This window comes from Camellia sinensis, chromosome 15, assembly GCF_055761805.1.
Source record: "Camellia sinensis isolate YWXY chromosome 15, ASM5576180v1, whole genome shotgun sequence".
NCBI classification, from domain to species: domain Eukaryota; kingdom Viridiplantae; phylum Streptophyta; class Magnoliopsida; order Ericales; family Theaceae; genus Camellia; species Camellia sinensis.
In genome coordinates this window covers 20,732,607-20,746,886 of record NC_138975.1, presented here as the reverse complement: position 1 = coordinate 20,746,886, position 14,280 = coordinate 20,732,607, and the positions used below count along the sequence as shown (strand labels likewise).

The 14,280-nt window shown below is 36.3% G+C and overlaps 1 protein-coding gene across 1 annotated transcript; it reads right to left on the bottom strand.

Moving 5' to 3' along the window:
- Positions 1 to 3,178: 3,178 nt before the first annotated feature.
- On the bottom strand, positions 3,179 to 8,350 carry LOC145789208 (uncharacterized). Its single transcript, XM_082908072.1, has 5 exons — positions 8,332 to 8,350; positions 6,659 to 6,815; positions 5,894 to 5,968; positions 5,777 to 5,813; positions 3,179 to 4,402 (listed from the first exon to the last, which is right to left on the bottom strand). The coding sequence occupies exons 1-5, from the start codon at positions 8,348 to 8,350 to the stop codon at positions 4,370 to 4,372; spliced, it is 321 nt and encodes a 106-aa protein (XP_082764198.1). The 3' UTR covers positions 3,179 to 4,369.
- Positions 8,351 to 14,280: the final 5,930 nt, after the last annotated feature.

Genomic DNA, 14,280 nt, shown 5'->3' with positions numbered 1-14,280 from the left:
ACCACCAAACGAAAACACAAAAAATTCAAAATTAGGGGGCACATGACGCCCTGGACCTTCTTTTAGCTCCACCCTGGCTACATGCATCAATTATTCTTCTGGACACGAACACTAAAGTGTAAAAAATGTTTTAAAATTTGTTTATTTTTTTTATAAAACATAAAATATGTATTACTATTATTACTTCTTAGATATTATTTGCTTTTCCAACAATAGAGCAATATCCAGATCCTTAGGCTATTTTAATAATTTTTTAGTTAAAACACAAAGTGAAAAAAAATTAATTTGTTTGGAATGATATTTTGACTTTTTACGACAAAAAAAAAAAAAAAGAGAAAGAGAAATCTTTAACTTTTTTATATAATTTTTAAATTTTTTGATTTTTTAGTGACTTTTTAACTTTTTTACTATTATCCAAATTCTCAAAACTGGCTCTGAGGCCTATTTTGAAAAGCAAGTTAAAAGCTAATTTTTTTTTATTTTTTTTTTAAAAATATATAAAAAAAAGTAAAATGATAATGTGATCTAAAAAAGCTAAAAAATAACTTTTAATCCGTTGACAAAATAGACCTAAGACTCACTTGAGCATGAGAAACATTTTAATGAAGATGCTGGATCGCCTGTCATCCATATTCAAAATTCATGTGGTTACATGTCCCTTTTTTATGATGTGAATTATTGGTTTTGTAACATCCTTCATGCATAAGGAAACACTACAACTAATGTTATTTTTGGCTATCAAAATATTGGTGGTCAAAAGTCTAATATTTAGTCGCCGAAATCATTTAGCGACTAAAATATTTTGTCGCCAAACTCGTCGCCTATACCCTGTCGGCGATAGTATTGGCGACTAAACTATTTTTGGTCGCTGAAAGTGAACGTTTTGGCTACTAAATTTTCGTTAGTCGGCAAAGGTTATGTTTTGGCGACTAAAATATTAATAGCCAAAAGTAAGCATTTGGCTACGAAACTTTGGGTAGTCAGGAAAGGTGATATTTTGGCGACTAAATATTTAGTCGCCAAAAGTGTTCAAATTAAATTAATTAAATTTTCAACGACTAAAACTTTTTGTCGTAGATAAGTTTTAGTCACAACATTACTACATTTAGAGACTAAAGAATTTAGTCGCCAAAAAAATTATTTTTCATTTTATTAAACTTTTGGCTACTAACCATTTGGTAGCCGAAAGTCTTCATTATACTTTTAGCTACTAAATTTTTAGTCACCTAAAATCTTTGGGTTCTTTATGGCTACCAAATATTTAGTCACTAAAAATATTGATTTCCTTTTTGGCTACCAATTGGTTAGTCACTAACAAATTCACTTCTTCTTTTTTTTTTCACTACTAAACATTTAATTACCAAAAACTTTATTTTGTGTTTTTTTTTATTATAATTAATTTCTTCACAACCTGTATTTATTTCGTGCAACCTGCACCCTGTATTTAAACAAAACAATACATATATCTATTTCTATTTCGTTTCAACAATACAAAAATTTGATCTTTTAACATCAAATTCTATACAAATCAAATACAATCCAACCCAAAATAATAATTCCATACAAACACAAAATCATACAAAAAAGATGTCCTCTGTACAAAAAATTCTACATCAAATGTCATTTACAGAATATTTTGAAGGTGTAAACATGATGGGAAAATTAAATTTATTTACTAAAACACTTGCTTAATTTAACAATGGAGTCATTGATCTAAATGCTTCTCATCCTTCAAGCTTGCTTCATATAGTTTGGTACCTTTCTTTCTGAAGACATCAACTGCAAAATAATGCAAATGTAGTAATGCAATCAGAAAATTGAGAAATGGAACGGAAAGATGCAAGAACATTTTCCAATACACCCATCTCAGCTTCAGAAAAGAAATTTACACATCATGAGCTTCACTGAATGAATATACTCAATTGAATGTTTATAGAAAAGTGTAAACAACTCAACACGTAATAATTGCCAAAGAACTATCTGAAGAAAGTCAAAGCCAAACAATATGTTGTCCTATTCAATCCCCACACACCTACAACCTTTCTTATACATTCTTCTAGAACCTTAAATCTACATGTTTTTCTTGCCCTAAACTTGCCACAGCCAAATTGAACAATAGATAGTAGCATACCAAGTTTTCCAAAAGCTAAACAATTGAATTTGCAAATTAGAGGCACAACTGATAATTATCACATGCCCATGAAGCAAAAACCTAATTGGCAAAAATTTTAAATGGGCACATAACAAAGCATATTTACACAAAACTTTAACTTGATTACTATCTTTCAACAAAATTTGGCAAAATATAACATAACCATGTAATGCATAAAAAACATGTCTATATACAAAACACAAAACAAAAACTACATAACAAGATCCATCTCTTTCCTATCTAGATTTGTAGTATCCTATATGCTCAACTTTGAAGTTCAATGATTATGCAAAGTTAATTAAAGTTAGGTGAATAGGACAAATTTTATATATAAAAAAAACAACAAAATAAAAATTATGCCTTTAAAAAATAATTTGAAGTTCAATGTTTATGCCAAGTTATATAAATGACAACCACCCATAAATCACACAGGAAATAGATAAAGGAATTTAGCATGAAAAAAATCATGGAAAACTCTTCTCAAATGAGCCTTGCATAACGTAATTTTTTTTAATAGTAGTCAATGAGCCTTGCATAATAAATAATTTAAATTATTAAAATTGTCTAAAATGGACTCAATCAAGCTCTCACAGCAGCTTGTTGTACCCATAGCCCTATCCTGCAAGATAAACTTCTCTATTACTCTCCAAAGAATTAGATGTGCTCAAGTTTTGACCAAGTAGTAGAAATGGGTCTTCAATATGCAGAATGCCCAAAATTGACTTCTTTTCATATGATTAAACTAACCAACACATTCAAATAAGTACAAGAATCTGAGTGAGTTAGAGCATAAAATTGTCTTCAATCCACCTAGTTCCAACTAAATATGAATAAAATATATGGGGATTCATCAACGAATGAGAATTTAACCACAATATATCTCATCAATAAATGCATACAAACAAACACAATGGTGAGATTATATCCCAATTTTTGATGACCATGTTCCATGGGGCTTGGCTAATTATGCAGTGGTTTGATTTGCTATTAATGTCCATCTCTCTAATGATCTTCATTAATGTCTATCTCTCAATAAAATCACAATACTCTGTAACAGAGTTACAATGGTGTACATATATTGGTGACCATGTTCAATTGTGAAAGCAGATTGAAACAGATTCAAACACTCCATGTTCCAATTGTTTCTGATAAATTTGTCACTTGAGCATAGAGTCAAACACTTGGTGGGCAAAAAATTTAACAATCCACATATCAAACAGACAATCACCTAAACCAATGATCCAAATTCAGAGTTTATGATCTAAATTTTTAAATAATAATAGACCATAGATAATGAACCCAACAAAATAATAAAGTGTCAAAATCTTCAAATTTTCCATCAATTTTAAACCATTGATATGAGCATAACATCAAACAATACTTTCACCATACATTGAAACTCGAAAGCATATTTGGGTAATGAGGTAGATGAAACTAGCATGACTATTGTAGATAAAAAATGAAAAGCTCCACCACCTCAAATAGGTCTTGTGAGATGAGGCCCATCCCATATGCAAACGGAAAAAAAGCATTTCCATTTTCTTGTTACACAATAACAATTTCAAGAAACTTGATCTTTTTAACATATTAGAACGCAGCTATATGTAAAATCAATATTATACCCGTTTTCATTTTCTTGTTATTTCATTTCACACTTCACATATTTTGAAGTACACACTTCACATATTTTGAAGTACACAGTATAAAATTTTCATCTGTGCCTCAATCCAAGGAATCCAAGCAGTTTCAGTGATTCACAAGATTAGCAAAAGCTTCAATCAAGTTTTCCTCAACAAACCAAAAAAGACAATATGGAAACCATACAGACAAAGAAAAGAAAAAAAAATGACTAAACATAATCAATAATATAATCTTAGAATGTAAAAAAAAAAATAATTGATTGAATGATTACCGTGCTCATAGACAAATCCATCAAAGCTAGAGCAACCAGGGCCACCATTGAGCTAGGGAAAATGACATCAGATTGCAGTTTGTTTAAGTTGCTTTGAATATGATTAGACTTCTTGGCTTGTAATTAGTTCAAATTTTGTTGGAGAAAGCATGTAAAATTCCAAATAACTTGACATCATCTAACAGAATTCAATCTATTTTCCTGCAGATGAATTGATGTCAAATACAAATACCTTGAGCTCCAAATCAATATAATCTGCTCCCAGTTCTTTAGCTAAATGAAGTGCATCCAACCGCATGTTTTCATCACCCCCATACTGACCACCTTCCCATTGTGGCCTAGCAAAAAAAGAAAAAAAAAAGAATAAAATATGACTCAACAGTAGTTGAACATTAAAAATTTTGTACTAGGACACTATTTATCTAGTTTTCTTCTAAATTGATGAAGTTTGACTTAATGGCCCACCAAGCACTGAGTTCACAACAACATTATAATAGTGGGGAAAAAAATTCTTAGAAATATATATTATATACACATTCATTTCCTTGTGAGTATATTCACCTACTACAACCACTGCAGCGAGAGCGACAAAGAGAAAGTTAACTTCCAACAAAAAGATAATGAATATTTGCCTTTATGTCAAATCCAACTCTAAATTTTGTGCAAAACCTATGGGGGAAAAAACCCTTTTTAAATTTTCCAAGCAAACCTTTACAATCTATTTCATCGAATAGAAGCCAAATCTATACAAATATACTTATACAAGGAATCCAAGTCCCCAGCTAACATAAGAGGATCCCATTGTTATGCCTACTGTATGACAGACATATCAGAAAGGTAAATTCACAAACATTGTACTAGCACTTAAACTCATAGATATAGTAAATTCGCTTAAACTCATAAATATAGTAAATTTTTATTACAAAAGTAACAATTCATCACCAATAACATATATCTTTACTCTTCAATCCTCACAAGTCCAAACTGAAATATCCATAAAAAAATCTCAATCCTTTAATTCCTAAAAAGAGAACCAAATTCATATGTTTGAGTGGTCCCATCCCAGTTGAAATCGAATTCTATCTCGATGGGAATGAGGTTCAAACAAGATTTTGACTCATATTAAGTGGTCCTAATTTGTCTTATGCAAGTGCACATAATAGTAATGAGAAAAATAACAGCTATAGTTATAAAACCCAAGGCAAATCAGCAAACATGGTGATCATAGAATTTACAAAACAACGAGACATTAGTGTTCCTAAGTTCACAAAAGCAGAGCTGTGAAGAGCAAGAACTTACAGTGTGCTGGTAATATCTTCTCCGTCACAATACATATATAAAAATATGGTGTATTTATGAGGGGTTGACGGCGGCAAACAAAAAGGAAAATGTATACAAGCTGTCATGTTTTTTAGGTGAAGGGGATTAAGTGAAACAGAGTCATAGCTCAGGTCTTGGTGTAATTTACCCCAAATTTATCACCCAAAAAAAAAAAAAAATCAACATCTTTTTAATGAAAACCAAGTCAATTCTTTGAAGTCAAACATTGACATTTTCGTGGTTGGATTTTCAAGAACATGGCATATTGAAGATTTAGATGACGGATAGACTGCTGGAGTTGCAGATTTGGGTATATGACAATAGCACTAGGAAGTAGGTTCAACAAATAAGATTATTATATTCAATGTGTATATCAGAACTGTTCTACTTACCAGGGTAAAGTATCCTTGTTTTTCAACTTTCATCTTCCTGAAATGAGTAGTCCATCAATTATATTGTTTTAAAGATTAATAACTTGGGAAGTCTTACTGACTACAAAAGAAACTTACCAAGCAAGCATCAATATCCTGACATCAGTATGGTCTACTTGCATATCTGAACAAAGAGTCTCAATTCCTTTAGGCCTGTTCAAGAAAATGCAATTAAATAGAATTATTATAAAAGTACAGATGAGATTTATATATTTTATATATACAGATGACAGTTGACAGTCTCATATTTTATATATATAAACATATTTTATATATTCCTTCAGGCCTGTTTATGACAAAATTCATATATATAAACATATTTATATATATACAAACAGAATTATACAACCAAATTTATATATACACACAAACAGATTTTATATATACAAACAGATTTTAAATCATACATACTACAGATTTATATATACACACTATGTATACACACCAACACAAACAGAGAAAACACCATTCCAAACCAATCCAATAAAAATCATATTAAAACAGAATGAATAACTACTAAAAAGCAGAGTCACAGCTAAGAATTAAATCCATTTCATGTTAATTTGACCTACACATACAAAGCTATTGAGAAAATAGAAGAACCCATCTGGATTTGTGTCTTTTGAGAGAAACCCAGATGGTGTTCTGGACTGAGAGAGACATTGTTTCAAACTGCTTCTGAGCCATCGTAGTTACGAAGAAAAGCATAAATTCAACAAATGGAAGAAGAAGAAACCCCATCGATTTGGGGTCGGGTATGTGTGAAGGTATGCAAATGGAAGAAGAAAATCCTAGAGGCAGAAATTAGGGGAAGAGAGACCGAAAAATAGAGAGAGGACATACTTGGGGATTGACGGTGGTGCTCGTGTGTGATAGCAGTGATGCTCCGGTAACGATGGAGACAAAAGCGAGAGAGAGAGAGAAAGACAAAGAGAGCGGGAGGAGAGCAGAGGCAGACAGAGATGTATGAGAGAGTTAGAGCGTGTGGTGTGGGAGTATACTTCTTAAACCTAGTTTATTCTTTCCCGACAAACGTTTTTAGTCGCCCATAAGAAATAAAGCCTTTTCTCCGACGAAAATTTTTAGTAGCTAATTAATTTTGCCCCCCAAAATCTGAAGTCCAATTTTTAAAATTTTTAATTATAATTGCCGACTAAAATTTGGTCGCTAAAAGTAAATTAAATACCGACTAAATATAAATTAAAAATATTAAAATATCTTAAATATTTGTCCTAATATGTTTTTTTACTGAAAAATATAATAATATATTTTAAAATATTATATTCTTATATTTTCTTATATTCTTATATTTTAAAATTTTATGACAGATAATAAAATATTCTTATATATTTTAAAATATTATATTCTTATATTTTAATTTTTTTTTCATATTTTCTTATATTCTTATATTGTAAAATATAGTTAATTTTTTTTTTTGGGAGTCCTGCATGACTAACTAGGCACTAATCAATTTGATTTAGAATTTTAGAACATGCTATATGTATATTTTGTCATAGATAAAGACAGATGAAGAAATCATCTGTCAAGTGAATTTAATTAATTTATTATTCAGTTGTAACTAGTTTGTTATATTGAATTTTTAATCACAAAATATACCCAAAATAAATTTTTTAATTTTCATTCGGCTACCAAACAATTTAGTAGCCAAAAGTAGGTCTACAGCGACTAAACGTTATTTTGTCGCTGAAAATATATGTTTGGCGACCAAAATTTTGGTCGTCGAAAATCAAAAATAAATTTTTTAATTTTCATTTGGCTACCAAACAATTTAGTAGCCAAAAGTAGGTGTACAGCGACTAAACGTTATTTTGTCGCTGAAAATATATGTTTGGCGACCAAAATTTTGGCCGTCGAAGATCAAAAATAAATTTTTTAATTTTCATTCGGCTACCAAACAATTTAGTAGCTAAAGGTGCCCCTACGGCTACTAAAATTTATTTTAGTCGCCAATTGTGATATGTTTAGCTACTAAAAATTTTTTTAGTGGCCAATTGTAATATTTTTAGCTACTAAATTTATTTTAGTGGCCAATAATCAACATTCCCCTACTAAAAAAAATTAGTAGCTAAAAAGTTGACTTTTGCCGACTAAAATTAATTTTGGTAGCCAATTCCCACACTTTTGGCGACTAAATTTGTTTTGGTAGCCAAAAATAGTCGCCAAAAATGTGTTTTCTTGTAGTGAAATTAGTTTGATCCAATAGTTAAATCTTATTTAATGTATCTCATTTGTATCCAAAAAATAAACGATAAATATGTTTATGAAAATAGATTATGTAACTTTTTTTTATAAATAGATCATTTTTTTTTTTGTTACGACTACTAAATTGATTTAATTTTTTTGTGTAAATAATTTATATGAAGGACTTTATAAAACAAACGATGTAAATTATCAAAATAAAACTCAGTAATAATTTGCATGACATATAACAACAATCTCTAAACTAGAAGGAAGCTCATTCCTTTAATGTGAATAGATGAAGAAAAATTTTATACCTATAAAATTTGATGACATAATCGATACAAACAACCATCTCACATCAAATAACTGATAAATATAAATAAGATGGTTTCGTTTGGAAAGTGGGTTGGTTTTTGACTCTTTAGTTATTAGTCTGAGACTAAAAAATCTTATTTTGTACGGGGAGGAAATAATTCTCCTCGTATAATCCTGTTGACCAAGTCCACGCTCCTCCGTACGACGTCGCTTTGTCACCTGAAAACACAAACGTGAGCTATCCGGCGGGTGTGTGCCGGAAACCTCTCCGATGCCTAAGTCAGAAAACTTGACAAATAGACAAGGCTCTAAGTTTTCAGAAAGATTGTGTTCAATTACCTCCTCCAAGGTGATGCTTGTGAGCTTTTATAAGTTTCATATGGCACAATCCTAATAGGACTTGTATTTCTCCATCCAGAGTCCTCCTAGGATTCATTCTCCTAAGGATAATGCTTATCCTTTTACACCCTTCCCCATTGCTTAAACCAAGTGGGATGGTTTTCTTTATGGCCGAACTTCCATTTGACCGAAGTAAAATTGGCTATACCGAGCCACAGAGGGCCGAACTATCCTTAGCTCGGTCTTCCCCCCTAACTCCTTACTTCGGCTGTTCTGTTCACCCTTGACGTACTTAGATCAAACTTCCAAGTAACAAGTTCTGACCGTCCTAACCATTGTAAGTCACGACCGGACTAACTCTGAGACCGGCCTAACCGTAAGTTGCCTAAAGACCGGAGTAGTTTTACTCTTCCTTGGGCCGAAGTAAATATTTCTTCTTGAGCCGGAGTAATTTCACCTCCTTGAGCCGAAGTAACTTTATCTTCCCAAGGCCGGAGTAACTTTGCCCTTCTGGGCCGGAGTATCTATTGCGGCCTTCTTACTTAGTCCTCCGCGTTTTGGGCCTCAATGCCCAACTCGCGGCTCGGCCCAATTTTTCCCAAAAATTACCCTCTCAATTGCCCCTTAATTCCATCTGTGCAACATGATTGGGATTACCAGCCTTCTGGCCGAGCTAGAGTTTGTTACGCTTTTTCAGCCGAGCTAAAAATCCTTTAGCCTTTCCAGCCGAGCTAAGTTTACCTCGGGTATCACTATATCCGGTCAAAACGTCTCTTCAATCACAGCGACTGTAACGCTTCCCATTCCAGTGACACGTGGCAAACTCTGATAAGCTGTGGCCAACTGTCACGCCGCCCTACAAAAATTTCGTACAGTTCCCGCCCCTTTTTGCCGCTTCTTTCTCTCTCCTTTTTCACAAAAGAACCATTCTTCTTTTGAATCATTCACTTACATTCTTCAAATCCTTCGTCTTCTCTCTGTGTGCTCTAACTGTTCTTCCATTGTTCTTGAAAAAGCTGTGGTTTTGCTACCATTCTTCCTTCTTTGCCTTTGTTTCCCCCTGGTAAGTTCTAAGAAAACTAGTTTTTTTTGCTTTCTTCGTTGCTGTTTTCTCTACCATGGTGAAGCATGCTTGTGTATTTCTTGTTTTTGCTTCTGCACTTTCATGAAAAAATCAGAGAACTTGTACGTGTATGAACTGTTATGTAGAGAAACCAATCTTGGATCCAAAATCACATAGCAACCGAACTAGGATACTGTTTGTGTTATGTATATAGATTTAGGAAATAACCGGACTAGAACTCGTAGGAATGTCAGTAGTTTCTTCTGACCCACTCTAGTCAAGATAAGATCACCGAACAAGCTTGCACTTACCGAACTAGGTACTTCGGTCTATAACCGAGCTAAGATCTTGGGGCCAAGCCGGCTTTCTTAGTTCTTAAACCGAACTCAGAAAGCTGCCCCTAGGGGCTCAACCGAAGTAACTTTCCTCATACTGCAACCGATTTAGGCCATGGGGCTAAACCAGCTTTCTTAGTTTTTTAGACCGAACCCAGAAAGCTGCCCCTAGACGTTAAACCGGTCTAAACTGCTCAAAACCGAGCTAAGAAACCTTCTGATGAGCCGAGGTAGAACCAGCCCACTAAGCCGAAGTAGGATTTGTATATCTTGCTTATAATTTGTAGCGCGGTCCTACGATCTGTGCTTAACCCCTTTGTTTTCTACCTTGCAGACTTAGGTTGCCCAGGCACTCCTGCGTGTGCTCAACCGAGCTACTGAGCCAAATTTTTGTACCGAAATAATTTATTCGTAATTTATTCACCAGGTGGGTAAGTATAGATATCTAGTTAAGACCCCTGGTGGCATGGCCGAATTTAGGGACGATTACCAAATTCCTGACGACGTCCATCTGACGTTGGCCGAAAAAGATGCTACTCCCTGGGATAATGAAGGCTTCGTCCCTTTTACCCTTCAATCCATAATAGAAACCGGACTACGGTTTCCTGTCCAGCCGCTAATCTGCGAATTTCTTAGACAGACTAGGTTATGCCCCACCCAACTGTCCACCAATACATACCGTATCATAATGGGAATAGCCGCACTAAACCACCAGACCGGTTTAAACCTTGGCCTAGCCGAAATATTCCATCAGTATTCCATCGGCTCGAAGAATGCTGGGTGGGTCTATTACCTTAGGATCCGCCGCCGCCGAGAGAAGATAATTAAGCATACACCAGACAAAGACCTTAACGATGATGATTTCTTTTGGGTCTCTGGGAACTTTGAGGATTTTCAAGCTCAAATTCCTGGCTGACCTATAAATTGGAAAATGGGAGAGCCTGGTAATCTTACTTCGGTCTTCTGCTTTGTGTGTTATCTCGGTTGTTTAGTCTATTAGCCGAACTAACACTTCTCTTTTTTGCAGATTTCGCCCATCTCCATTCCTTGTATAGCTATCCCAACCTCGGAGTCTTGCGAGCCGCATTTCGGATTAAAGAAAGAGATTGGGCCAAGCTTCTAAATTTTGAGCCGACCTATCGCTACAGCGGTCGCCGAAAAGCAAGGGTGACTGACTTCCTTCTTGAAGAAGCACCGGAGCCGGACCCAACTTTGCCCGAGATAAGACTTGTCCCTCTAACCGCAGAAGAAGAGATGGCGAAAAGGAGCAGAGTCAGGGCCCTTCTCACCGAAACAACTAGGCCCGAAGTGGCGCCTCCCAGCCAATCGCAGCCTGCTGTTGTCGCCCTTCCTTCCCAACAGCCATCCTCTTCCCGCCGAACCAAACGTGCCCGAATTGCCGAACCCGAACGAGTTTTGATTGATGAAGAACCTCCTATTCAGCCGAGCTTACCACCGAGCCCCCAACCGGAGTCTTCCGACCGAACCATCGGCTGCTGGGCACCGAAACTAACCTTCAACGACCGAGACATTCTAGACACAGACTCGGTCGTTGCTGAGAAAGACCACCTGTTGGCCATCAACCTGGCCAAGAGCGTGTGTCTGCCCAAAGACATGGAACATCACCAAAAACAGTTAACCACCGAGCTGAAGTCCATCCGGTCTGCTACTAAATCCATGATTCTGGTTAGTGACCTCGGTTGCTTTTCTGTTTATGTTTCTTTTTCTTTTTAACTCTTTCTTCGATTAAAGGGAAGTTATTTGCTTTGTCAGGCTATTCAGAAAAACCAAATCACCCACAGGAAAGTACTGGAGCTGAGGAAAGTGACTAGGCAAGCAGCGGCCGAGGCAGAGGCGAAATCGGCCGAACTAGAAGAAGCCAGAAAGAAACTGGCCGAACTCCGAGGTGAGGTCGGCAGACTGACCGGAATGGTTAGTTCGGCCGAAGCTGAAAAACAAAAGACTGCCATAGTTCTGAAGGACAAGTACTTGCGCGAGTTGTTAAAACTTGAAAGAAAGAAGGATGCCGAAATAAAGGAGAAGGTAAAAGAGGCTGACAAGCAGGGCTTCAAGAGGGTAGAGGATGCTTACGCCCTACAATGCAATGCTGCCAAGGATCTTTTCTTTAAGTGCGGCTGGAGGGGAGCCGTTGAGAAGCTCGGTCATGATCCTCAGACCGAGGTTTTCAACCCTCCAGCCTACTTTATACCGAACTCCCTGCTGGAATACGCCAATACGATGCAGCAGCAATTCCTTGAGGACTCAGGTTCAGATGAAGACTCTGCCACTGAGGATACTCCGGTTGAAAACGTGGATCAGATAGATCGGCCCGAGTCCAGAGTGGAAGATCTGACTATTGAACAGCCAAATGAAACTGTGGCTCCGGTCGATACCATTATTGTGACTGAAGGAGTCCTGCCGCCAGAGACCGGTCTACCAGCTGACACTGATGCTGCCTTTGATGCCGAGATTGAAGATCTTTTCGCTTGACTTTGTATTCTTTGTTTTCTTTGTAACCGAACTAAGCCCCCTTGTAATGACTTCTCTTGTAATGAAAATTTTACGCAACTCTTATTCCGGTTTTCTTGTGTATGCCTGTATTTTGTAATGTCTTCTAATACTCCAACTGTTATTTCGGTTTTTGGTTGGTTGAACTATACTTATCTGCCAACCACTCCTTAGCCGACATAATTACTTCGGCTGAGGGGTACTAAGTGTTGGTTTAATCCAGCCAACCACTCTTCAGCCTTACACTTACTTCGGCTGAAGAGTAACAAGAGTTGGTTTATTCCAGCCAACCACTCTTCAGCCATACACTTACTTCGGCTGAAGAGAAACAAGAGTTGGTTTATTCCAGCCAACCACTCCTTAGTCATGCACTTACTTCGGCTAAGGAGTACAAAGTGTTGGTTCATTCCAGCCAACCACTCTTCAGCCATACACTTACTTCGGCTGAAGAGTAACAAGAGTTGGTTTATTCCAGCCAACCACTCTTCAGCCATACACTTACTTCGGCTGAAGAGTACCAGGAGTTGGTTTATTCCAGCCAACCACTCCTTAGTCATGCACTTACTTCGGCTAAGGAGTACAAAGTGTTGGTTTATTCCAGCCAACCTCTAAGTTAGTTTTTCCGACTAACTTATAGTATTTGGTTATTCCGACCAAATGTCCTGCAGCCTGGATCCTTATCCTGGGCTTAGGAAGGGTGTTGGTTTAATCCAGCCAACCTCTAAGTTAGTTTTTCCAGCTAACTTAGAAGAACATGTTTGCAATATACTTAAGTCTTGAAAGCTAACTTTTACAAAGAGTAATTTGTGCCAAAAAGAATTTCTCATTTTATTGAAGGAAGAGAAAATTACATGTTTGAAAAAGAAAAGCTAAAAGTAAAATATCTTGAGATTGGCCGTATTCCATGGCCTAGGGATTGCCTTGCCATCCTTGTCTTCTAGGTGGTATGCCCCTTTGCCGGCTAACCCAACCACCTTATAAGGACCTTCCCAATTTGGGCCTAACTTGCCGTCTCCTGGGACCAAGGTGTTTCCCATTACTTTGCGCAGTACCCAATCGCCAATTTTGAATTGTCTTGGATGAACCTTTTTGCTGTATTTTCTGATTAACTCTCGTTGGTATGAGGCGATGTGGACTAATGCTCTTTCTCTTCTTTCTTCCGCAAGGTTGAGTTCTAGGGCTATGGCTTCTCCATTTAAGTCTGGATCAAAATTTTCGCTTCGAATTGTGGGGAGGCCAACTTCTAGTGGGATCACTGCCTCCATTCCATAGGCTAAGGAGAATGGTGTTTCTCCAGTTGATCGCCGAGGTGTGGTGCGGTAAGCCCATAAAACATGAGGAAGTTCGTCCGCCCACTTGCCTTTTGCTTTCTCTAGCCTTTTCTTTAGTCCATCCAAGACGACTTTATTTGATGCTTCAGCCTGCCCATTTGCTTGAGGATATGCCGGTGTGGAATTGTAGAACTCTATCTTGTATTCTTCGCAAAAGCTTCTAAAGATCCTGCCGTCGAACTGAGTTCCATTGTCTGAGATCAGTGCTTTTGGTATGCCAAACCGAGTGATAATATTTTGCCAAACAAACTTCTTCACATCTTTTTCTTTGATTGATGCCAATGCTTCTGCTTCCACCCATTTTGTGAAGTAGTCTGTTGCTGCGAGAAAGAATTTTCTGCCTCCGGGTGCTGTTGGAAGTGGTCCTACTAT